Source organism: Salmo salar, chromosome 14 (genome assembly GCF_965601325.2).
Source record: "Salmo salar chromosome 14, fSalSal1, whole genome shotgun sequence".
Lineage (NCBI taxonomy): Eukaryota > Metazoa > Chordata > Actinopteri > Salmoniformes > Salmonidae > Salmo > Salmo salar.
The window spans coordinates 109471355-109499277 of NC_138304.1; the positions used below are offsets into that span (position 1 = coordinate 109471355).

Here is a 27923-nt window from a genome sequence, read left to right on the forward strand (position 1 = left end):
ATATGTAGTGTTTGTGCATCTTTGTGTGTTGGAGTGTCAGTGTTGTATGAGTGAGTGTATGGGTCGAGTCTAGTGAATGTGCATAGAGCCAGTGCAAGGGAGTCAGTGCAAAACCATTAAGATAAATAAATAGCCATTTGATTAACTGTTCAGCAGTCTTATGGCTTGGGGGTAGAAGCTGTTCAGCGGTCTGATGGCTTGGGGGTAGAAGCTGTTCAGCGGTCTGATGACTTGGGGGTAGAAGCTGTTCAGCAGTCTTATTACCTGGTACCTGGTACTCCTGAGGGGGAAGAGGTGTTGTTGTACCCTCTTGGTGTGTTTGTGGACTATAATATATCCTTAGTGATGTGGACACTGAGGAACTTGAAGCTCTCGACCGGCTCCATTACAGCCCTGTCGATGTGAATGGGGGCGTGCTCGGCCCTCCATTTCCTGTAGTCCACAATCATCTCCTTTGCCTTGATCACGTTGAGGGAGAAGTTATTGTCCTGACACCACACTGCCAGGTTTCTGACCTCCTCTTTGTGGGCTGTCTCACTGTCGTTGGCGATTCGGCCTACCACCGTCGTGGCGACGGCAAACTTAATGATGGTGTTGGAATCGTGCACGGCCACGCAGTCATGGGTGAACAGGGAGTACATGAGGGGATTGAGCACACACCCCTGAGGGGTCCCTATGTTGAGGGTCAGCGTGGCGGATGTGTTGTTGGCTACAGATTTGAGTGCTGCTGGGTGGTAGTCATTTAGACAGGTAACCTTGGCATTCTTGGGCACAGGGAATGTGGTAGTTTGCTTGAAACATAAAGGTATTACAGACTGGGTCAGGGAGAGGTTGAAAATGTCAGTGAAGACACTTGCCAGTTGATCAGCGCATGCTCTGAGAAGACGTCCTGGTAATCCGTCTGGCCCTGCGGCCTTGTTAATGTTAACCTGTTCAAAGGTCTTGCTCACATCGGCTACAGAGAGTGTGATCATACAGTCGTCCGGAACAGTTGGTGCTTGGTTCAGTGTTGCTTGCCTCGAAGTGAGCATATAAGACATTTAGCTCGCCTGGTAGGCTTGCGTCACTGGGAAGCTCTCGGATGGGTTGCCCTGACACATCTGATGAGCATCAGAGCTTGTGTAGTAGGATTCAATCTTGGATTCAATCTTGACGCGTTGCCTGTTTGATGTATCATCGGAGGGCGTAGCAGGATTTCTTATAATCGTCCGGATTAGTGTCTTGCTCCTTAAATGCAGCAGCTCTAGCCTTTAGCTCAGTGCAGATGTTGCCTGTAATCAATGGCTTCTGGTTTGGATATGTACATAGAGTCACTGTGGGGATGACGATGTCGATGGCCTTGTTAATGAAGTTGGTGACTGATGTGGTAAACTCCTCAATGCCATCGAAGATATGGTGGTGAATAGACAGCTACAAAAAATATAGATGAAAACTCTCTTGGTAAATAGTATGGTCTTGTCACGAGAATCTTTATCCCAATGGTTGATCTCAACTATCACTATAGCTTTGACCAATTCCCAGAAGTGTGTAAGACCCTGGTTAATGAAGAATTAGACAAAGCCCCCAGTCTGCAATAGGTTAGTTCTTTATTCAGAGAACGTTCTGAAGTCAACAAAATGTGAACAGTCTTTATAACCCCCCAAACACACACACACACACACACACACACCACACACACACACACACACACACACACACACACACACACACACACACACACACACACAAACAGTAGGTGGGCTGTATCTTTTTCCACAGTTCACATTCCTCGTTTATCACTATTCTACCAGCCTGGCAGTTCCTCGCCGTTCCTCTCCTCCCTAGATTAAAGGGGCCTTGGCAGGGCCTCTTTCAGTATTTTCAGAGTTACAACCAGGTCATGTGTAGTTCAATTGTCCTTTGTTTTCTCAACCATACATTTCCCACCCTTAACTTGTCTCACACATACATCATTGGATTATAGTCTTATAATTCTAATATATTTCACATAGTCTTATAATTCTAATACATTTCACATCGTTAATTACGTTTCAGGGTGGAATTCTTTAGTCATTACTTTAAACATATACATTTCTTTATCAGGTCTACAGCTTGTCATGAGGTATTCTACCTCAGGCAAGCAGAACCTTGAGATTTCCTTATTATTAGAGATTGTGCACCGGTTGTTGTTAATAGAGAGACACACACCTCCCTTGATCTTACCGGACTCTGCCATTCTGTCCTGCACAGAAACAACTGCTAGATGTATTTATATTATCCATGTCCTTGTTCAGCCATGACTGAGAGAAGCATAGTACTGTCGTGGCTAAAAGTTTTGAGAATGACACAAATATTAATTTCCACAAAGTTTGCTGTTTCAGTGTCTTTAGATATTTTTGTCAGATGTTACTATGGAATATTGAAGTATAATTACAAGCATTTCATAAGTATCAAAGGCTTTTTTTGACAATTACATGAAGTTGATGCAGAGTCAATATTTGCAGTGTTGACCCTTCTTTTTCAAGACCTCTGCAATCCGCCCTGGCATGCTATCAATTAACTTCTGGGCCACATCCTGACTGATGGCAGCCCATTCTTGCATGATTAATGCTTGGAGTTTGTCAGAATTTGTGGATTTTTGTTTGTCCACCCGTCTCTTGAGGATTGACATCAAGTTCTCAATGGGATTAAGGTCTGGGGAGTTTCCTGGCCATGGACCCAAAATGTTGATGTTTTGTTTCCCGAGCCACTTAGTTATCACTATTGCCTTATGGCAAGGTGCTCCATCATGCTGGAAAAGGCATTGTTTGTCACCAAACTGTTCCTGGATGGTTGGGAGAAGTTGCTCTCTGAGGATGTGTTGGTACCATTCTTTATTCATGGCTGTGTTCTTAGGCAAAATTGTGAGTGAGCCCACTCCCTTGGCTGAGAAGCAACCCCACACATGAATGGTCTCAGGATGCTTTACTGTTGGCATGACACAGGACTGATGGTAGCGCTCACCTTGTCTTCTCCGGACAAGCTTTTTTCCGGATGACCCAAACAATCGGAAAGGGGATTCATCAGAGAAAATGACTTTACCCCAGTCCTCAGCAGTCCAATCCCTGTACCTTTTGCAGAATATCAGTCTGTCCCTGATGTTTTTCCTGGAGAGAAGTGGCTTCTTTGCTGCCCTTCTTGACACCAGGCCATCCTCCAAAAGTCTTCGCCTCACTGTGCATGCCAATGCACTCACACCTGCCTGCTGCCATTCCTGAACAAGCTCTGTACTGGTGGTGCCCCGATCCCGCAGCTGAATCAACTCTGGGAGATGGTCCTGGTGCTTGCTGGACTTTCTTGGGCGCCCTGAAGCCTTCTTCACAACAATTGAACTGCTCTCCTTGACGTTCTTGATGATCTGATAAATGGTTGATTTAGGTGCAATCTTACTGGCAGCAATATCCTTTCCTGTGAAGCCCTTTTTGTGTAAAGCAATGATGACGGCACGTGTTTCCTTGCAGGTAACCATGGTTGACAGAGGAAGAACAATGATTCCAAGCACCACCCTCCTTTTGAAGCTTCCAGTCTGTTATTTAAACTCAATCAGCATGACAGAGTGATCTCCAGCCTTGTCCTCATCAACACTCACACCTGTGTTAACGAGAGAATCACTGACATGATGTCAGCTGGTCCTTTTGTGGCAGGGCTGAAATGCAGTGGAAATGTTTTTGGGGGATTCAGTTCATTTGCATGGCAAAGGGGGATTTCATTTGATCACTCTTCATAACATTCTGGAGTATATGCAAATTGCCATCATACAAAGTGAGGCAGCAGACTTTGTGAAAATTAATATTATGCTGAGTATAATGTATAGTGATGTATACTGATTATAATGTATAGTGATGTATACTGAGATATATACTGAGTATAATGTATATTGATGTATACTGAGATATATACTGAGTATAATGTATATTGATGTATACTGAGATATATACTGAGTATAATGTATATTGATGTATACTGAGATATATACTGAGTATAATGTATAGTGATGTATACTGAGATATATACTGAGTATAATGTATAGTGATGTATACTGAGATATATACTGGGTATAATGTATATTGATGTATACTGAGATATATACTGAGTATAATGTATATTGATGTATACTGATTATAATCACCATCTGCTCATCTATCACTCCAGTGTTAATTTGCTAAATTGTAATTACTTCTCTACTATGGCCTATTTATTGCCATACCTCCTCATGCCATTTGCACACACTGAATATAGACTTTCTTTTTTCTATGTGTTATTGACTGTACGCTTGTTTATTCCATGTGTAACTCTGTGTTGTTGTCTGTGTCGCTTTGCTTTATCTTGGCCAGGTCTCAGTTGTAAATGAGAACTTGTTCTCAACTAGCCTACCTGGTTAAATAAAGGACTAGTTCTCAACTAGCCTACCTGGTTAAATAATAAAAAATAAAAATACAATTAATGTATAGTGATGTATACTGAGATGTATTTCCAATTCCTTCTATTAAGCAAAGCAGGCGGCACCATTTTCTTGTTTTTAATGTATGGATATCCAGGGGCACACTCCAACACTCAGACATAATTTACAGATATCCAGGGGCACACTCCAACACTCAGACATAATTTACAGATATCCAGGGGCACACTCCAACACTCAGACATAATTTACAGATATCCAGGGGCACACTCCAACACTCAGACATAATTTACAGATATCCAGGGGCACACTCCAACACTCAGACATCATTTACAGATATCCAGGGGCACACTCCAACACTCAGACATCATTTACAGATATCCAGGGGCACACTCCCACACTCAGACATCATTTACAGATATCCAGGGGCACACTCCCACACTCAGACATCATTTGCAGATATCCAGGGGCACACTCCAACACTCAGACATCATTTACAGATAGCCAGGGGAACACTCCAACACATAATTTACAAAATATGCATTTGTGTTTAGTGAGTCCGCCAGATCAGAGACAGAAGGGATGACCATGTGTTGTTTTGATAAGTGTGTGAATTGGACCATTTTCCTGTCCTGCTAAGCATTAAAAATGTAACGAGTACTTTTGGGTGTCAGGTAAATGTAAGGAGTAAAAAGTACATTATTTTCTTTAGGACTGTAGCGAAGTAAAATTAAAAGTTATAAAGAGTAAAGTAAAGTACAGATACCCCAAAAAACTACTTAAGTAGTACTTTAAAGTATTTTTACTTAAGTACTTTACACCACTGATGTATAGTGATGTATATTGAGTACAATGTATAGTGATGACTGAATATGTCTGTGTCTAACAGGTGGTTGGAGGAAAGATGATGGATTCTGGTCGACTTTGTGCTTTCATCACTAAAGTGAAGAGAGGAAGTCTAGCAGATACTGTTGGTCACCTTCGACCAGGTACACACCTGCTCACACTGATCATGTCAAGAGTACACACTGTCTCACACTGATGATGTCATGAGTAGACACTGGCTCACACTGAGGATGTCATGAGCAATACAATAGTTAATATTGATGATGTCATGAGTAGTACACTGGTTCATATTGATGATGTCATGAGTAGACACTGGCTCATTCTAAATATGTAGTTAGTACATGCTGACTCACAATGATGATGTCACGAGAACACACTGTCTCACAATGCCTCATACTGATGATTTCATGAGTACAGACTGGCTCCCACTGATGATGTCATGAGTACACGCTTTCTCATACTGATGATGCAATGAGTCTTTTTAGCTGCCATTACCCTTGTCTGACCAATCATATTTGTACACACCATAAACACTTCTCATATTCAATCATATTTGTACACTGCATGAATATTTTTGTCACTCCTCTCTTTCTTTCTGCAGTGTGCTGTGTTAACGGATCCTCTCTCTCTCTCTTCAGGAGATCAGGTTCTTGAATGGAATGGGAGGGCCCTACAAGGAGCAACATTCAAGGAAGTTTATAATGTCATTCTAGAATCGAAGCCAGACCCCCAAGTGGAGCTGGTTGTGTCCCGTCCCATACGGTGAGTTCAGTTCTAACACAACTATGGAAAATTACCTTTCAAGTTGTGAATACATGTACTTAGTCTAAGGATGTGTGACTCCCAGCTTGGTTTTGCACTACCCCTGTACGCCCTTAATGACTTGTGGAGTGGTACAGTGCCTTCCGAAAGTATTCATACCCCTTGACTTATTCCACATTTTGTTGTGTTACAGCCTTAATTTAAAATTGATTAAATATGTTTATTTTCTCACCCATCTACACACAATATCCCATAATTATAATGTGAAAACTTGTTTTAGAATCACCTTTGGCAGCGATTATAGCTGTGAGTCTTTTTGGGTAAGATCTTTACACACCTGGTTTGTACAATGTTTGCACATTATTCTTTTTTAAATTCTTCAAGCTCTGTCAAGTTGGTTGTTGATCATAGCTAGACAACCATTTTCAGGTCTTGCCATAGATGTTCAAGCCAATTTAAGTGAAAACTCGAACTAGGCCACTCAGGAACATTCAATGTCATCTTTATTTATTTAAATTTCACATTTATTTAACCTTTATTTAACTATGCAAGTTTGTAAGCAACTCCCGTGTCTGAAATAATCTCCCAGTGTCTGTTGGAAAGCAAACCAGGTTATGCATTTAGCATTTTCTTAGCTCTATTAAATTGTATTTTTATTCAAAAAATGTCCCAATAACAAGCATACCGATAACACGATGCAGCCACCGCCATGCTTGAAAATATGAGGAGTGGTATTCAGTGATGTGTTGGCTTTGCCCCAAACACGCTTTGTATTCAGGACATAAAGTTCATTTATTTGCAACATTTTTGGTGCCTTATTCAAACAGGGCGAATGTTTTCGGAATATTTTTATTCTGTACAGGCTTCCTTCTTTTCACTCTGTCATTTGGTTTACAATTGTGGAGTAACTACAATGTTGTAGATCCATCCTCAGTGTTTTCCTATCACAGCCTATAAACTCTGTAATAAATAATACATCATTCCACTTTGACATTATGGGATATTGTGTGAAGGACAGTGACACAACATCTCAGTTGAATCCATTTTAAACTCAAGCTGTAACATAACAACATGAGGCATAAGTCAAGGGGTGTCAATACTTTCTGAAGGCGCTGTATAGGGGTGTCAATACTTTCTGAAGGCGCTGTATAGGGGTGTCAATACTTTCTGAAGGCGCTGTATAGGGGTGTCAATACTTTCTGAAGGCGCTGTATAGGGGTGTCAATACTTTCTGAAGGCGCTGTATAGGGGTGTCAATACTTTCTGAAGGCGCTGTATAGGGGTGTCAATACTTTCTGAAGGCGCTGTATAGGGGTGTCAATACTTTCTGAAGGCGCTGTATAGGGGTGTCAATACTTTCTGAAGGCGCTGTATAGGGGTGTCAATACTTTCTGAAGGCGCTGTATAGGGGTGTCAATACTTTCTGAAGGCGCTGTATAGGGGTGTCAATACTTTCTGAAGGCGCTGTATAGGGGTGTCAATACTTTCTGAAGGCGCTGTATAGGGGTGTCAATACTTTCTGAAGGCGCTGTATAGGGGTGTCAATACTTTCTGAAGGCGCTGTATAGGGGTGTCAATACTTTCTGAAGGCGCTGTATAGGGGTGTCAATACTTTCTGAAGGCGCTGTATAGGGGTGTCAATACTTTCTGAAGGCGCTGTATAGGGGTGTCAATACTTTCTGAAGGCGCTGTATAAATACATTTTCAAATCAAATGGTATTCACTACATGCTTGGTAAACAACAGGTGTGGACTAACAGTGAAATGTTTCCTCATTTCATTCCCTCGTCTCAGGAGAATTGTATTAATGGTATCTCTGACAAGATGTGAAAGTTAACATAAAGGTTTACATAAAGGATAAAAGCAGATAATTAGTCCCTGTCATTGAAAGCTGTGAAAATATGTTATGTACTAATAGGTCTTGTGTAACTTGTTTTGAATCACACGGTCCCCCAGCTCCACAGCTAACACAGCTAACACCCAGCTTCAGTCCCTCAGCTCCACAGCTAACACAGCTAACACCCAGCTTCAGTCCCTCAGCTCCACAGATAATACCCCAGCTTCAGTCTTTCAGCTCCACATGCCATTACCTAGCTTCAGTCCCTCAGCTCCACATGCCACGTCCTAGCTTCAGTCCCTCAGCTCCACAGATAATAACCCAGCTTCAGTCCCTCAGCTCCACAGATAATATCCCAGCTTCAGTCCCTCAGCTCCACAGATAATACCCCAGCTTCAGTCCCTCAGCTCCACATGCCACCACCCAGCTTCAGTCCCTCATCTCCACATGCCACCACCCAGCTTCAGTCCCTCAGCTCCACAGATAAACCCCAGCTTCAGTCCCTCAGCTCCACAGATAACATCCCAGCTTCAGTCCCTCAGCTCCACAGATAATACCCCAGCTTCAGTGCCTCAGCTCCACATGCCACCACCCAGCTTCAGTCCCTCAGCTCCACAGATAATACCCCAGCTTCAGTCCCTCAGCTCCACAGATAATACCCCAGCTTCAGTCCCTCAGCGCCACAGAAATACCCAGCTTCAGTCCCTCAGCTCCACAGATAATATCCCAGCTTCAGTCCCTCAGCTCCACAGATATTACCCCAGCTTCAGTCCCTCAGCTCCACAGATAACACCCCAGCTTCCGTCCCTCAGCTCCACAGATAACAACCCAGCTTCAGTCCCTCAGGTCCACAGATAACGTTCCAGCTTCAGTCCCTCAGCTCCACAGATAACCACCCAGCTTCAGCCCCTCAGCTCCACAGATAACATCCCATCTTCAGTCCCTCAGGTCAACAGATAATACCCCAGCTTCAGTCCCTCAGCTCCACAGATAACATCCCAGCTTCAGTCCCTCAGCTCCACAGATAACATCCACGCTTCAGTCCCTCAGCTCCACAGATAACAACCCAGCTTCAGTCCCTCAGCTCCACAGATAACATCCAAGCTTCAGTCCCTCAGCTCCACAGATAACGTTCCAGCTTCAGTCCCTCAGCTCCACAGATAACCTCCCATCTTCAGGCCCTCAGCTCCACAGATAACATCCCAGCTTCAGTCCCTCAGCTCCACAGATAACATCCACGCTTCAGTCCCTCAGCTCCACAGATAACATCCCAGCTTCAGTCCCTCAGCTCCACAGATAACATCCACGCTTCAGTCCCTCAGCTCCACAGATAACAACCCAGCTTCAGTCCCTCAGCTCCACAGATAACCCCCCAGCTTCAGTCCCTCAGCTCTACAGATAACCTCCCAGCTTCAGTACCTCAGCTCCACAGATAACCTCCCATCTTCAGTCCCTCAGCTCAACAGATAACATCCCAGCTTCATTAGAACAATTCCCCTCTGGACCCTCTGAATAAACATAAATAGGTGACCCATATTTGACTAGAGAGAGGGCAGTAACAGTAATGTAACTGTGAAGATGTCTCTTGCTTCATAATGTTGGGGTTCTGTTTATTTCCCAGAGATTTTCCCAGTATCTCAGAGAGCACACATGGACAACTTGAATCAAGTGAGTGGTGACATCATACATTCATTATCATGACATCAACAATGCCGACATCTGGATGTAGTGTAGCTCTTAGTTTTTACTAAATTACACAGTGATTCAAAGAAAACTGAGACGATGTGCTCTAGTAGGAAGACCACTTTGTGCAGCTCACCCTGCACTATCAAGTCTACTTCTCATAAGCTTATCAGGAAAGCATTAAAAACAATCAAGCAACCCAGAAAAGTGCTCAAAATAGGCCATATTAACATATGCAGCCTGAGAAACAAGGTCCATGAAGTCAATAACTTGCTTGTAACAAATAACATGCATATTCTGGCTATCTCTGAAACTCACTTAGATAATTTGACGATACAGTCGTAGCAACATATGGTTATAACATCTACAGAAAAGACAGAAATGCCAACGGGGGTGGTGTTGCAGTCTATATAAAGAACCACATTCCTTTAAAGCTTAGAGACAATCTAATGTTAAATAATGTTGTCACGTATACTCCCTCTCTGGCCTCTAGGTCACCAGACTGCTGATTATTACGCCTGTCACCATCGTCACTCACCTGGACTCCATCTATTTATGTCACTCCATTTGGTTCCTCCCCCAGGCGTTATTGTTTCTGTATCTGTTTCATGTCGGTGTTTGTGTTTCTTCTTTTGTTCATGTTCGTTTATTTATTTATTAAATGTATTCACTCCCTGAACTTGTTTCTCGACTCTCAGCGTACATTGTTACAACTGTTGAAGTAATATGGCTACAGGTTCATCTGCCTCACCTAAAGCCTATTCTTTTTTTTGTATTTTCACCCATTTTTTCTCCCCAATTTCGTGGTATCCAATTGGTAGTTACAGTCTTGTCTCATCGCTGCAACTCCCTTACGGACTCGGGAGAGGCGAAGGTCGAGAGCCATGCGTCCTTCGAAACACAACCCAACCCAACCAAGCCACACTGCTTCTTGACACAATGCCCATTTAACCCGGAAGCCAGCCGCACCAATGTGTCGGAGGAAACACCGTACACCTGGCGACCGTGTCAGTGTGCACTGCGCCCGGCCCGCCACAGGAGTCACTATTGCCCGATGGGACAGGGGTATCCCTGCTGGCCAAACCCTCCCCTAACCCGGACGACACTGGGCCAATTGTTCGCCGCCCCATGGGTCTCCCGGTCACAGCCGGCTGCGACAGAGCCTGGACTCGAACCAAGAATCTCTAGTGGCACAGCCTTAGACCACTGCACCACACGGAAGGCCCCCTAAAGCCTATTCTTGTGGGAAGCTGCTATAGACCACCAAGTGCTAACAGTCAGTATCTGGATAATATGTGTGAAATGCTTGTAAATGTATGTGATATCAACAGAGAAGTATATTTTCTGGGTGATTTAAATATTGACTGGCTCTCATCAGTGCCTGCAACCTGGTTCAGGTTGCCAGTCAACCTTCCAGGGTAGTTACAAACAGTACAGGAATGAAATCATCAACATGTATTGATCACATCTTTACTAATGCTGCAGAAATTTGCTTTAAAGCAGTATCCAAATCCATAGGATGTAGTGATCACAATATAATAGCCATATCTAGGAAAACCAAAGTTCCAAAGGCTGGGCCTAATATAGTGTATAAGAGGTCATACAATATGTTTTGTAGTGATTCATATGTTGATGATGTAAATAATATTTGTTGGTCTGTGGTGTGTAATGAGGAGCAACCAGACGCTGCACTTGACACAATTATGAAATTGCTTATTCCAGTTAATAATAAGCACCCATTAAGAAAATGATTGTAAAAACTGTTAAATCCCCTTGGATTGATGAGGAATTGAAAAATGGTATGGTTGAGAGGGATGAGGCAAAAGGAATGGCAAATAAGTCTGGCAGCCCAACTGTTTGGTAAATTAAGAAATCAAGTGACTGTGTTAAATAAAAATTAAATAAACTATACTATGAAACAAAGATGAATTCTAAAGAAATGAAAAAGCCCCTACGCACCTTAACCTTTATGTAAAAATACACAATGATTCAAAGAAAACAAGCCCCTACACACCTTAACCTTTAAGTGAAAATAACACAGATTTGCTTGTGTCTGCAGGTTCGAGTTTATTTGAATCCCAGAAGATGGGTCGAGCCATATCCGTCACGTCCCCCATGAGTCCCGGGATGCTCCGCTACTCCCCACAGTGCCTGTCTGGACACGTCTCAGTAAGTAGCCACGATGTACTGCTGCTCTGTGGCCAATCATTATCACTCACTAAGGGGATTGGTTGGATCACTTAATTAGTTAATGCTGTTCTCGTTAAGGTGTAAGCTAGTTAGTGAGGATGATAAGTCAGGGGCCTTATGGGTGGAGGAACAACAATGTGCTGTCTGTCATTTGACTGATCTAAATCAATAGACACTGTCCTACGTTTCAAAGATATCTATTTGGTTCCCGTTTCTATAAGTTATTGAGAGAATACTGGACTGGTTTGGTTCCCATCGATGTATGTTATTAAGAGACTACAGGACTGGTTTGGTTCCCATCGATGTATGTTATTAAGAGACTACAGGACTGGTTTGGTTCCCATCGATGTATGTTATTAAGAGAATACAGGACTGGTTTGGTTCCCATCGATGTATGTTATTAAGAGACTACAGGACTGGTTTGGTTCCCATCGATCTATGTTATTAAGAGACTACAGGACTGGTTTGGTTCCCATCTATGTATGTTATTAAGAGACTACAGGACTGGTTTGGTTCCCATCGATGTATGTTATTGAGAGAATACAGGACTGGTTTGGTTCCCATCTATGTATGTTATTGAGAGACTACAGGACTGGTTTGGTTCCCATCGATGTATGTTATTGAGAGACTACAGGACTGGTTTGGTTCCCATCTACGTATGTTATTGAGAGAATACAGGACTGGTTTGGTTCCCATCGATGTATGTTATTACAAGAATAAAGGTGTCACGCCCTGACCTTAGAGATCCTTATTATTCTCTATGGTTGGTTAGGTCAGGGTGTGACTCGGGTGGGAAAGTCTATGTTTTCTATTTCTTTGGTTTTGTCCGAGTGTGGTTCCTAATCAGAGGCAGCTGTCTATCGTTGTCTCTGATTGGGGATCATATATAAGTTGTCAATTTCCTTTTGGGTTTTGTGGGATCTTGTTTTCTGTTTAGTGTCTGTGCCTGACAGAACTGTTCGCTTTCGTTTTGTTGCTGTAGTTATTTTGTTTTAGTGTTTCTTGAATAAACGTATCATGAACACTTACCACGCTGCGCCTTGGTCTACTTCTACCACCAACGAGAGCCGTTACAAAAGGACTGGTTTGGTTCCCATCGATGTATGTTATTACAAGAATAAAGGACTGGTTTGGTTCCCATCTATGCATGTTATTGAGAGAATACTGGACTGGTTTGGTTCCCATCTATGCATGTTATTGAGAGAATACTAGACTGGTTTGGTTCCCATCTATGCATGTTATTGAGAGAATACAGGACTGGTTTGGTTCCCATCTATGTATGTTATTAAGAGAATACTAGACTGGTTTGGTTCCCATCGATGTATGTTATTGAGAGACTACAGGACTGGTTTGGTTCCCATCTATGCATGTTATTGAGAGAATACAGGACTGGTTTGGTTCCCATCTATGTATGTTATTGAGAGAATAAAGGACTGGTTTGGTTCCCATCTATGTATGTTATTGAGAGAATACTAGACTGGTTTGGTTCCCATCTATGCATGTTATTGAGAGACTACAGGACTGGTTTGGTTCCCATCTATGTATGTTATTGAGAGAATAAAGGACTGGTTTGGTTCCCATCTATGTATGTTATTGAGAGAATAAAGGACTGGTTTGCTTCCCATCTATGCATGTTATTGAGAGAATACAGGACTGGTTTGGTTCCCATCTATGTATGTTATTGAGAGAATAAAGGACTGGTTTGGTTCCCATCTATGCATGTTATTGAGAGAATACAGGAATGGTTTGGTTCCCATCTATGTATGTTATTGAGAGAATAAAGGACTGGTTTGGTTCCCATCTATGCATGTTATTGAGAGAATACTAGACTGGTTTGCTTCCCATCTATGCATGTTATTGAGAGAATACAGGACTGGTTTGGTTCCCATCTATGCATGTTATTGAGAGAATAAAGGACTGGTTTGGTTCCCATCTATGTATGTTATTGAGAGAATACTAGACTGGTTTGGTTCCCATCTATGCATGTTATTGAGAGAATAAAGGACTAGTTTGGTTCCCATCTATGCATGTTATTGAGAGAATACTGGACTGGTTTTGTTCCCATCTTTATTTTTATTTTACCTTTATTTAACCAGGTAGGCTAGTTGAGAACAAGTTATCTTTTACAACTGCAACCTGGCCAAGATAAAGCAAAGCAGTGCGACAGAAACAACACAGAGTTACACATGGAATAAACAAGCGTATAGTCAATAACACAATAGAAAAAAAAGAAAGTCTATATACAGTGTGTGCAAATGGCATGAGGAGGTATGGCAACAAATAGGCCATAGTAGCAAAGTAATTACAATGTAGCAGATTAACACTGGAGTGAAAGATGAGCAGATGATGATGAGCAGATGATGGTGTGTAAGTAGTGACACTGGTGTGCAAAAGAGCAGAAAAGTAAATAAAAACAATATGGGGATGAGGTAGGTAGATTGGGTGGGCTATTTACAGATGGGCTATGTACAGCTGCAGCGATCGGTTAGCAGCCCAGATAGCTGATGTTTAAAGTTAGTGAGGGAAATATAAGTCTCCAGCTTCAGCAATTTTTGCTATTTTGTAGATGACATCGCCGAAGTCGAGGATTGGTAGGATAGTCAGTTTTACTAGGGTAAGTTTGGCGGTGTGAGTGAAGGAGGCTTTGTTGCGAAATAGAAAGCCGATTCTCGATATGATTTTGGATTGGAGATGTTTGATATGAGTCTGGAAGGAGAGTTTACAGTCTACCCAGACACCGAGGTATTTGAAGTTGTCCACGTATTCTAGGTCAGAACCGTCCAGAGTAGTGATGCTAGTCGGGTGGGCAGGTGCAGGCAGCGAACGGTTGAAAAGCATGCATTTGGATTTGCTAGCGTTTAAGAGCAGTTGGAGGCCACAGAAGGAATGTTGTATGGCATCTACGTATGTTATTGAGAGAATACAGGACTGGTTTGGTTCCCATCGATGTATGTTATTAAGAGACTACAGGACTGGTTTGGTTCCCATCTATGTATGTTATTAAGAGACTACAGGACTGGTTTGGTTCCCATCGATGTATGTTATTAAGAGACTACAGGACTGGTTTGGTTCCCATCGATGTATGTTATTAAGAGACTACAGGACTGGTTTGGTTCCCATCGATGTATGTTATTAAGAGACTACAGGACAATCAAGCTAACGTTAGCTAGTGTGAGCGGACCAAGTCATTTGGTGTCACTCTAAAGTGGAAAGGTGGAATAAACGAGTCCAGAGTAGGTTTTCTTGATTCAACACAGTTCTCTATTGAGAGATTTCTGACAATACAAACACTCCAACACAGTCAATGAGAATCTCCAAAGGAACAACATACATCTTCTTTAGATGACACAGGATCACCTTACGGTTATCTTCAAATTATAACAACAATCACATATTCGTCACCGTCTTAATGGATCTTCTTGGATAGCACCTCTCTCCCCGTAGCCATTCTCCAGAGATAGTTTATCTTCCCCCCTTTCTTGCTGGTTCCATCCTCTCTCTTGTAGGGGAAAGAGAATATCTCATTAGTACCGTCAGCTGTGCTTAATTGCCTCTGGTTACCTTGTCTCACATGCCTTGTTGGGCTACTATCCGTGAGCTCAGCCTTCCCTCTGGTGGTCCTTCCACACTAGCTTGAGGACAACCTATAATAGCACAGCCTATTTAACCTGAATGACCATCAAATTCAGAATTCGTAACGTTTGTTACTTACCGTTTTCAGTCAGCCAAAAGACTATTAGTCTGTCGAAATAATGTTAGCCGTTTTTCACTTGTCAGTCACACGAGAACTAGACTAAGTATTGGTCACACGACTACTTGTAAGTATTGTAATGGACTTCACGCGCTGGTAGCGGGAGAATTAACCCATTGGCTGGGTGAAATATCCATAGCCCAACCTTAATAACCCAGCACCAACAACCCAAACTGGCTGTATTACAGAAAACAATCTAACCTTGCTGTATTTACAGAAAACAACCCAACTATTGACCCAATGCCTGCAACCAAGCAATTGGGTCATCCAAACAACCCAGCATTTTAGAGTGTAACTTACATCTCAAAGCTGTGCATGCAAGACTTTACCTGTCTGCTGAACACATATTTCTCTGTCCTCAATTTGATGGAAGGCCTGAATCTGACTTTTGCCTTGTAACTGATTGCTTCTAGAAAGACAGAAGGAACAACTCATGATCAAGATGAGCTAGCTACTAGTTTGAAGTAATGACAGATTTATTTGTTACAAAGAATGAATGTATGGGCTACATTTATTACAATAATACATGCATTTACTTGCTTTATCACTCAAAAAAAGCGTTACGAGGGAGTGCACCACAAACATATTTCCAGGGTGTTGATGAATCTTCCTCCCAATACAGCCTCTTCCAACACCACAGGTAGGCGAAGGGTATCCATCTGCAAAAGTGAAGTTTTGCTTTGATGTCAAATCGACTAATTTTGTTCTTAGCTAGCTAGTTACCTACCTTAGCTATTGGGATAGCTAAGATGCTAGAGAGCCGTGACACAAGCATATTGACATGCATATTGGTATTAAAAAACACCAATATATTCAGCTAAAAATATGTGTTCAGGCAAATCAGTGGTTAGCTAGCTACCTATCACATGAATTGTGCAAAAATATAATAGCTAATGTTAGCTAGCTAAATGCTAGCCAGTCACTCAGTGGCATTGACAGATTGAAACTGGTATCAACAAAGTGAGTTTCACTCTATCCTATTAAACATGACATTTCTAAATAGGCATTTAGCTAATAAAATGTTCAAATTTATTAGGAAGTTTCATTACAGTTTTTTACAATCCCTTTGGCACTAATTTCGGAACCTTGATGTCATTTTTCAAAACTCTAGACACAAAACTCACAACTAATGATCAAAATGCAAATTTTTCAAAACTCTAACACTTTTTCCAATTGCTTGGATACAATACACATAAAGCTAAGATCATTTGTTCATTGAACTAAAATCACCTGTTCAAAATGACACAATTTAACATCAAAGTATTACCATTTCAAAATGCAATTCACACATTACATCTGAGATGACTGTCTGTTCATTTCATTACAATGATCTAACTATCGATTGATACAACTGATCAAAATGATAGGTAACCGTTGCATTACTCTTAATGCATAGTTAAATGGAAACTGACAAACAATATTCCATGTTTAGATCATGAAAGTTTCAGGATAACGAGATCCATTGACACCAATTACCGTGGAACATGAACCAATTGGATTACATTATCTATGGATGTAATATTTCATCATCATTCTTTATCAGACACTGTTTCTATGGTCCCATGTACCACTTTTCCAGACCATGTTTTCAGATTTGACATTACTGTACACTCACCGGCCACTTTACTAGGTACACCTATCTAGTACTGGGTAGGACCCCCTTTTGCCTCCACAACAGCCTGAATTATTCACGGTGTTGGACGTTAAGAGATGCCCTTCTGCACACCACTGTTTTAAACAGCTGTTATTTGAGCATTTGTGGCCTTTCTGTTAGCTTGAATGAGTCTGGACATTCTCCTCTGACCTCTCTCATTAACAAGGTGTTTTTGCCCACAGAAGTGTCGCTCACTGAATGTCTTTTGTTTATCACACCATTCTCTGTAAACTCTAGAGATTGTAGTGCATAAAAATCCCAGGAAGGCAGCTGTTTCTGAGATGCTGGAATCACCAGGTGTGGCACCAACAATCATACCACGGTCAAAGTTGCTTAGATTACGCATCTTGCCTGTTCTAATGTTTGGTCGAACAACAACTAAAGCTCTCTACTCTATATATTGAGTTGCAGGCAGCCACATGATTCGCTGTTCGAATGTAACCTTCCTTGATGAGCTAAATCAGGTCTGTAGAGCTGATGGCGTGACCTATGTCATTGTGTGGGATAATGTCAGGTTCCACCACGCTCAAATGGTGCAAGCATGGTTTCAGGCCCATCCACAATTTACCACCCTGTACTTACCCCCATACTCTCCTTTCCTAAAACCCGATTGAGGATTTTTTCTCCATGTGGAGGTGGAAGGTATATGATAGGCGCCCTCACGGACAAGCCGCCCTTCTCCAGGCCATGGATGACGCATGGAATGACATCACGGCAGACATCAGGCCTGGATTCACCCGAAGATTCTTCCCAAGATGTTTGGCTGATGAAAACATCCATTGTGATGTGGATGAGAACTTGTGGCCAAATCCACAAGACAGGGTTGATGGGAATATAGAAGTACAGTAATCAATCCTTTGTTTTTTACAGTGAGCCAGGTGAGGAACACTGCAGTTGATGTTTTACTCTAGTTTCTTTCTTTTTTGTAGCTAATTATTTTTGCTTTGATTTAAAGAAACCTATGTTGTGATTTTATTGTATTTCATCAATACATTTCATATTTTGTTCAATGATTAAACTCTGTCTTTAGTATTTTCTCTACTAGTCCTTTTACAGTGATGTATTTACGTGTAGTAGCATAATGAAACATGTATCACATATTTTGTACTACAATATTTAATGATTGTACAAACAACTACACAGTGAAACTATCGGTATCTTGTGTGTGGCTGATCTAAATGAATGTTCCTATGGTATTTCATGATAAATGAGTTATTTGAACCAATGATTCTGCAAGTGCAAGGTTTCTTTAAAGATATGAATCTACAATGCAATGTTTTGAACATTGGACAGCCTGTGATGGCCGTTTTGAGTTTTGTGTCTAGAGTTTTGAAAAATGACCCCAAGGTTCTGAAATTAGTGCCAAAGGGATTGTAAAAAACTGTAATAATTAGACACACACCGGACAACTTTGGTAAGTACTGTAGCTAGCTTCCATTTTCCAACAGATTTTTCTAATTCCCTTGATTGGTCATCAACGGTTAGTCATTGGTCATCAACGGTTACTGGTCTTGGAACTCATGTGTTCACCAGAAACATCTTGTGGTAAACTGTTTGCCACTAGTGGCAATAAATGTTGCTTCCACAGGTTAGCCACAGATTCAAATAGAATCTTGAGAGAATTGTCTGCCAGAGAAAAACCTCTAGCGAACTGTTTGCCACTAATGGCAATAAATATTATTGTTGCCAAAGGTTTGCCGCAGATTCACCACTAGTGGCAAACATTTGCAAACTTCAACAACATTTTGTAGCACACTATTTAGTTTGCAGCATATTTGCCACAAACTTGTGGTAAGTTTGCAGCATTAAATTATCGTTTTGTAATGGAGCCTCTCGGTTGTGCAACTAGCGTTTCCAATTTTAGACAATTGTTTCACTTGACCATAATTTGTTTTGCAAAAAAGGAGCAAAGCATTTTCTTTTGAGTTTTAAATCGTTTCAGAGCGTTTTCTTATTAGTTTGAGTTTTAAATTGTTTCAGAGCGTTTTCTTATTAGTTTGAAATCTGAATCAAGCATTTTGAATAGTTTTTCATCACTTCCTTTTTGTTTGCAAAGAAAACATCAACTATAGTGCCTGGCAGCTTCTAATAAACTCTTACTAAAAGACACATTGGCTACTGCTGTGCTGTATTGCTAGACTGCTATATGCTATGCTTTAATGTTAGACCCTCCCAATACATCAGAGTGTTCATCAGCTCATAATATCACAACTCTACTCTCCCTCCAGGTCAAACTGTGGTACGACAAGGTGGGTCACCAGCTCATAGTCACCATCCTGGGAGCTAAAGAATTTCCTTCTAGGGAAGACGGCCGGCCCAGGAACCCCTATGTTAAAATATACCTCCTCCCCGACAGAAGGTAGGAATCAACATCATTCCATGTTTATGTTTTATACCATGGTTGTATTACTGTCTGTCTTATACCATGGTTGAATTACTGTCTTATACCATGGTTGAATTACTGTCTTATACCATGGTTGAATTACTGTCTTATACCATGGTTGTATTACTGTCTGTCTTGTACCATGGTTGTATTACCGTCTGTCTTATACCATGGTTGTATTACCGTCTGTCTTATACCATGGTTGTATTACTGTCTTATACCATGGTTGTATTACTGTCTGTCTTATACTGTCACAGCTGTCGTGGAAGAGAGAATGGGACCAAGGCGCAGCGGGTTGCGTGCTCAACATATTTATTAAATAAAATGAGAACACCACGGAAAAACAATAAACAAACTAACGACAGGAACAGAGAAGCAGATTCAACAAAAGCAGTGCTCTCAAACAACTACCCACCAGTGACAAACAAAAACACACACCTATTTATAGGACTCCCAATCAGAGGCAACTAGAAACACCTGCCTCCAATTGAGAGTCCAGCACCCAACCTACACATAGAAAACTACCCTAGAACATACACAACACAAACCCTCTGCCACGTCCTGACCAAAACTAATACAATTACTCCCTCTGCTGGTCAGGACGTGACAGTACCCCCCCCCCCCCCTAAAGGTGCAGACCCTGAATGCACCTCAAAAGAAAAACACAGAAAACCCCCCAAAACAACCAGAAAAATCCCCTTAAACTACGGGGGAGGGAGGGTGGCTGCCGTCAACTACGGCACTGTGCTACACCCCCCCTCCCCAACCCACCTATATCGGAGGCGGCTCAGGTGCGGGACGTGGACCCCGCTCCACCCTCGGCGTCGCCCACTTAGGTGGTGCCCCTGGCCACGTCGGAGGACTGGTGGGCGACCCTGACTTCGCCCCGCCTGCCGGGCGGCTCTGGCGGCTCCCGGCTGGCGGGCGGCTCTGGCGGCTCCTGACTGGCGAGGCTGGGCTGACGCACTAGAAGCCTGATGCATGGGGCTGGTACAGTATGTGCCAGTCTGGGCACATGCACCTCAGGGCTAGTGCAGAGAGTGGGAACAGGCCGAGTCGGACTGGGTTGACGCACTAGAAGCCTGATGCGTGGGGCTGGTACTGGACGTGCCAGCCTGGAGACACGCACCTCAGGGCTAGTGCGGGGAGCGGGAACAGGCCGAGTCGGACTGGGTTGACCCACTAGAAGCCTGATGCGTGGGGCTGATACTGGACGTGCCAGCCTGGAGACACGCACCTCAAGGCTAGTGCGTGTAGCGGGAAACACTGGACCGTAGAGGCGCACTGGCAGTCTCGAGCTTAGGGCTGGCATCACCCCTACTGGCTGGATGCCCACTTTCCCCCGGCACATGCGTGGCGCTGGTACTGCGCGTACCGGCCTGAAAATACCCGGCCTCGCCACAGCACCCATCACCCCAAAGCACGGGACCTGTCCAGTATGTCTCTGCCCAAAAAGGGTACAGGGAGCTGGCCTGGGGCTCCATCCACGCCCCGCCAAACTGCCCTTGTGCCCCCCCCAAAACAATTCTTGGGGCTGCCTCTCGGGCTCCCTTACCAGCCGTGTTCCCTGGGCCTCGCCAGATTTCCTCCGCTGCTTGGTCCTGTTGTGGTGGGTAGTTCTGTCACAACTGTCGTGGAAGAGAGAATGGGACCAAGGCGCAGCGGGTTGCGTGCTCAACATATTTATTAAATAAAATGAGAACACCACGGAAAAACAATAAACAAACTAACGACAGGAACAGAGAAGCAGACTCAACAAAAGCAGTGCTCTCAAACAACTACCCACCAGTGACAAACAAAAACACACACCTATTTATAGGACTCCCAATCAGAGGCAACTAGAAACACCTGCCTCCAATTGAGAGTCCAGCACCCAACACTACACATAGAAAACTACCCTAGAACATACCCAACACAAACCCTCTGCCACGTCCTGACCAAAACTAATACAATTACTCCCTCTGCTGGTCAGGACGTGACATATACCATGGTTGTATTACTGTCTGTCTTATACCATTGGTTGTAATTATCTGTCTTATACCATGGTTGTAATTACTGTCTGTCTTATACCATGGTTGCCTACCTTACTGTCTGTCTTATACCATGGTTGTATTACTGTACTGTCTTATACCATGGTTGTATTACTGTCTTATACCATGGTTGTATTACTGTCTGTCTTATACCATGGTTGTAATTCACTGTCTGTCTTATACCATGGTTGTATTACTGTCTGTCTTATACCATGGTTGTATTACTGTCTGTCTTATACCATACCGGTTGTATTACTGTCTTATACCATGGTTGTATTACTGTCTTATACCATGGTTGTATTACTGTCTTATACCATGGTTGTATTACTGTCTGTCTTATACCATGTTTGCATTACTGTCCTAAACCATAATTTTAAAGGATATGGTATTCTTCCTTTTAGTGACAAAAGCAAAAGGAGAACGAAAACGGTGAAGAAGTCCCTGGAGCCTAAATGGAACCAGACGTTCATGTACATGCCTGTCCACTGGAGGGAGTTTAGAGAGCGCATGCTGGAGATCACTCTGTGGGACCAGGCCAGGGTCAGAGAGGAGGAGAGTGAATTCATGGGAGGGGTATGATACATTACACATAATACAACATTACACAACACAATATAATACAACACAGCATAAAACAACACAGTATAATACAACACAGTATAATACAACACAGCATAATACAACACAGCATAATACAACACAGCATAATACAACACAGCATAATATTATTTAACATAACATAATACAACACAGCATAATACAACACAGCATAATACAACACAGCATAATACAACACAGCATAATACAACACAGCATAATACAACACAGCATAATATAACACAGCATAATATTATTTAACACAACATAATACAACACAGCATAATACAACACAGCATAATACAACACAGCATAATACAACACAGCATAATACAACACAGCATAATATTATTTAACATAACATAATACAACACAGCATAATACAACACAGCATAATACAACACAGCATAATACAACACAGCATAATACAACACAGCATAATACAACACAGCATAATATAACACAGCATAATATTATTTAACACAACATAATACAACACAGCATAATACAACACAGCATAATACAACACAGCATAATACAACACAGCATAATACAACACAGCATAATATTATTTAACATAACATAATACAACACAGCATAATACAACACAGCATAATACAACACAGCATAATATTATTTAACACAACATAACATAATACAACACAACATAACATAATACACTGCTCAAAAAAATAAAGGGAACACTTAAATAACACAATGTAACTGTCACGACACCGACGGAAGGTGGCGCCCCTCCTCGACCGAGCGGCGCTCGGCGGTCGTCGTCGCCGACCTACTAGCTGCCATCGATCCTTTTTGTTTCACTTTCTGTTGGTTAGGTCTTGGTAGGCACGCACCTGTTTTGTGTTAGTTATTAGTAGGGGGGGGTATTTAGTTTAGCGAGGTATGTCTGTGTTTGTGCGTGATTATGTTCCTTGTCAGGTTTTGTGGTATCTTGAGGAACGTGTGTTTTTTCCCACTGCCTGTGGTTGGTTTTGTGTTTTATCACCGCAGAGGTATTTATGGGCTGCGTCCCATCTTTTGACGTCTACAAGGGTTTTTGAGCGCGATACTGTTTGACGCCCTGCCCTACCGTGTTTGGACTATCTTTATTTTTGTACATACGGATTAAAGTGTGTTCAAGAATTTACTGTCTCCTGCCCTTGACTCTACCTCTCCTGAATTTGCCAATCTTGGTGTTCTCTGGCAAATGCCAAACGTCCTGCACGGTGTTGGGCTGTAAGCACAACCCCCACCTGTGGACGTCGGGCCCTCATACCACCCTCATGGAGTCTGTTTCTGACCGTTTGAGCAGACACATGCACATTTGTGGCCTGCTGGAGGTCATTTTGCAGGGCTCTGGCAGTGCTTCTCCTGCTCCTCCTTGCACAAAGGCAGAGGTAGCGGTCCTGCTGCTGGGTTGTTGCCCTCCTACAGCCTCCTCCACGTCTCCTGATGTACTGGCCTGTCTCCTGGTAGCGCCTCCATGCTCTGGACACTACGCTGACAGACACAGCAAACCTTCTTGCCACAGCTCGCATTGATGTGCCATCCTGGATGAGCTGCACTACCTGAGCCACTTGTGTGGGTTGTAGACTCCGTCTCATGCTACCACTAGAGTGAAAGCACCGCCAGCATTCAAAAGTGACCAAAACATCAGCCAGGAAGCATAGGAACGAGAAGTGGTCTGTGGTCCCCACCTGCAGAACCACTCCTTTATTGGGGGTGTCTTGCTAATTGCCTATAATTTCCACCTGTTGTCTATTCCATTTGCACAACAGCATGTGAAATTTATTGTCAATCAGTGTTGCTTCCTAAGTGGACAGTTTGATTTCACAGAAGTGTGATTGACTTGGAATTACATTGTGTTGTTTAAGTGTTCCCTTTATTTTTTTGAGCAGTGTATAATATAACATAAGATAATGTAACCTAACATACTATAACATAATTTAACTGAACTGAACATAAGATAATATATAATAATATAACAAAACATAATATAACGTAACATAATGTAACCAAACTTAACATAATATAACATAATTTAACTTAAAAAATATGTAAATTAACAAAATGTAACGTAACGTAATATAATGTAATCTAACATAAGATGATGTAACATAACAATGTAACAAAACATAATGTAACATACCATAACATCACTTAACATAACGTAACATATCATATCATGCAACATAATGTAACATATTTTTCTTTAGCATAACGTAATGTAACATAACGTAACATATTATAACATAACGCAACATAACATAATGTAACATAATGTAATATAATGTAACATAAAGTTACATAACAGAATAATGTAACATAACAAAGTGTAACATAACATACTGTAACATATAATAACATAATTTACCATAATGTAACATAAAATTACATAACATAGCATAATGTAACAAAATACAATGTAACTTAACATAAAGTAACATATTATACCATAACAATGTAACATAACATCATGTAATATAACATAATGCAACATAACATAATGTAACATAAAATAATATAACATAATGTATCATAACATACCATTATGTAAAATAACATAATTAACGTAACATAACAATGTCACAATACATAACTATAATGTAATATAACCTAACGTAACATAATATAACATACCATAATATCATGTAACACAAGATAATGTAAGATAACATTATGTAACTTAATTTAACATAACAATGTTACATAATGTAATGTAACATAACATAATGTAACATGACATAACACAACAGAACTAATACATCGTCTGATCATGATTCAAGAATCTACACTAGGATGTTCTCACTTTTACAAATGACACAGAAATAGTCTTTGTAGATTTAGAATTTGGGTTTGGAATTTGATTTCTCTCCTTCTACAATTTGATAATTGTAACACTTTAACTTCGATCTTTTGCTGAAGAGAGCATCAGCCCAACTTTCTGTTTGGATCACATGTTTTACATGGTCTGTTATCTCTTCTGCTAAGTCAGTGAATACATGTATTGTGTTGTCAGATCCTCATACACCTGGAGACAGCCTTGATGGACGACACAGCCCACTGGTACAAGTTGCAAACCCACGATGTATCCTTCTTGGCAATGTCCAACCCCTCACCCTACACGCAGAGGAAACTGCTGCCGGGAGAGAGCCCCACTAGAAGGTTACAGAGTAGGTCTCCACCAGCACCTGCACCACAAACCTAACCATGTCTCTACCAGCACCATACACTTATCCATGTCTCCACTATTCCATACACCTAACCATGTCTCCACCAGCACCTGCACCACAAACCTAACCATGTCTCCACCAGCACCACACCTAACCATGTCCCTACCAGCACCACACACCTAACCATGTCCCCACCAGCACCACACCTAGCCATGACTCTACCAGCATCACACCTAACCATGTCTCTACCAGCACCGACACCTAACCATGTCCCAACCAGCACCACACATAACCATGTCTCTACCAGCACCACACCTAACCATGTCTCTACCAGCACCACACCTAACCATGTCTCTACCAGCACCACACCTAACCATGTCTCTACCAGCACCACACCTAACCATGTCTCTACCAGCACCACACCTAACCATGTCTCTAACTGCACCAGCACCACACCTAACCATGTCTCAACCAGCACCACACCTAACCATGTCTCAACCAGCACCACACCTAACCATGTCTCTAACTGCACCAGCACCACACCTAAACTTGTCTCAACCAGCACCACACCTAACCATGTCTCTACCAGCACCACACCTAACCATGTCTCCACCAGCACCACACCTAACCATGTCTCTACCAGCACCACACCTAACCATGTCTCCACCAGCACCACACCTAACCATGTCTCTACCAGCACCACACCTAACCATGTCTCTACCTGCACCACACACTTAACCATGTCTCTACCAGCACCACACCTAACCATGTCCCCACCAGCACCACACCTAACCATGTCCCCACCAGCACCACACACCTAACCATGTCCTCACCAGCACCACACCTAACCATGTCCCTACCAGCACCACACCTAACCATGTCTCAACCAGAACCACACCTAACCATGTCCCTACCAGCACCACACCTTACCATGTCCGCACCAGCACCACACCTAACCTTGTCTCTACCAGCACCAACCTAACCATGTCTCTACCAGCACCAACCTAACCATGTCTCTACCAGCACCACACACCTAACCATGTTTCCACCAGCACCACACCTAACCATGTCTCTACCAGCACCACACACCTAACCATGTCTCTACCAGCACCACACCTAACCTTGTCTCCATGGTGTGTTGCTTCCCGCACCTCCCCAAGAAATTGTCCTCCTGACTGGCCTCTGGTCACCTCACCCACCTCCCCAAGAGATAGTTAGAACCAACAGACTATAGTGGTTGTCTATACAGCACCATCAGACTATAGTGGTTGTCTATACAGCACCAACAGACAATAGTGGTTGTCTATACAGCACCAACAGACAATAGTGGTTGTCTATACAGCACCAACAGACTATAGTGGTTGTCTATACAGCACCAACAGACTATAGTGGTTGTCTATACAGCACCAATAGACTATAGTGGTTGTCTATACAGCACCAACAGACTATAGTGGTTGTCCATACAGCACCAATAGACTATAGTGGTAGTCTATACAGCACCAATAGACTATAGTGGTTGTCTATACAGCACCAACAGACTATAGTGGTTGTCTATACAGCACCAATAGACTATAGTGGTTGTCTATACAGCACCAACAGACTATAGTGGTTGTCTATACAGCACCAACAGACTATAGTGGTTGTCTATACAGCACCAACAGACTATAGTGGTTGTCTATACAGCACCAATAGACTATAGTGGTTGTCTATACAGCACCAACAGACTATAGTGGTTGTCCATACAGCACCAACAGACTATAGTGGTTGTCCATACAGCACCAATAGACTATAGTGGTTGTCTATACAGCACCAACAGACTATAGTGGTTGTCTATACAGCACCAATAGACTATAGTGGTTGTCTATACAGCACCAATAGACTATAGTGGTTGTCTATACAGCACCAACAGACTATAGTGGTTGTCTATACAGCACCAACAGACTATAGTGGTTGTCTATACACCACCAACAGACAATAGTGGTTGTCTATACAGCACCAACAGACTATAGTGGTTGTCTATACAGCACCAATAGACTATAGTGGTTGTCTATACAGCACCAACAGACTATAGTGGTTGTCTATACAGCACCAACAGACTATAGTGGTTGTCTATACAGCACCAACAGACTATAGTGGTTGTCTATACAGCACCAACAGACTATAGTGGTTGTCCATACAGCACCAACAGACTATAGTGGTTGTCTATACAGTACAGCACCATCAGACTATAGTGTTTGTCAAATATTGTACCAATAGACAATAGTGGTTGTCTATACAGTACCAATAGACTATAGTGGTTGTCTATACAGTACCAACAGACTATAGTGGTTGTCTATACAGCACTAACAGACTATAGTGGTTGTATATACAGTACCAATAGACTATAGTGGTTGTCTATACAGCACCAACAGACTATAGTGGTTGTCTATACAGCAGCAACAGACTATAGTGGTTGTCTATACAGCACCAATAGACTATAGTGGTTGTCTATACAGCACCAACAGACTATAGTGGTTGTCTATACAGTACAGTACCAACAGACTATAGTGGTTGTCTATACAGTACCAATAGACTATAGTGGTTGTCTATACAGCACCA

The 27923-nt window shown here is 42.2% G+C and overlaps 1 protein-coding gene across 1 annotated transcript in view; it reads left to right on the forward strand.

Annotated features, from left to right (window-relative positions):
* Window positions 1–27923, forward strand: part of LOC106570772 (regulating synaptic membrane exocytosis protein 2) — a 96542-nt gene that overhangs the window by 49399 nt on the left and 19220 nt on the right. Inside the window, exons 4-10 of the mRNA XM_082961428.1 lie at window positions 5307–5406; window positions 5902–6025; window positions 9483–9529; window positions 11604–11713; window positions 19368–19498; window positions 21954–22125; window positions 25172–25325. Of these exons, the coding sequence (XP_082817554.1) occupies window positions 5307–5406; window positions 5902–6025; window positions 9483–9529; window positions 11604–11713; window positions 19368–19498; window positions 21954–22125; window positions 25172–25325 (838 nt within the window). The remainder of the gene's footprint in view (window positions 1–5306; window positions 5407–5901; window positions 6026–9482; window positions 9530–11603; window positions 11714–19367; window positions 19499–21953; window positions 22126–25171; window positions 25326–27923) is intronic.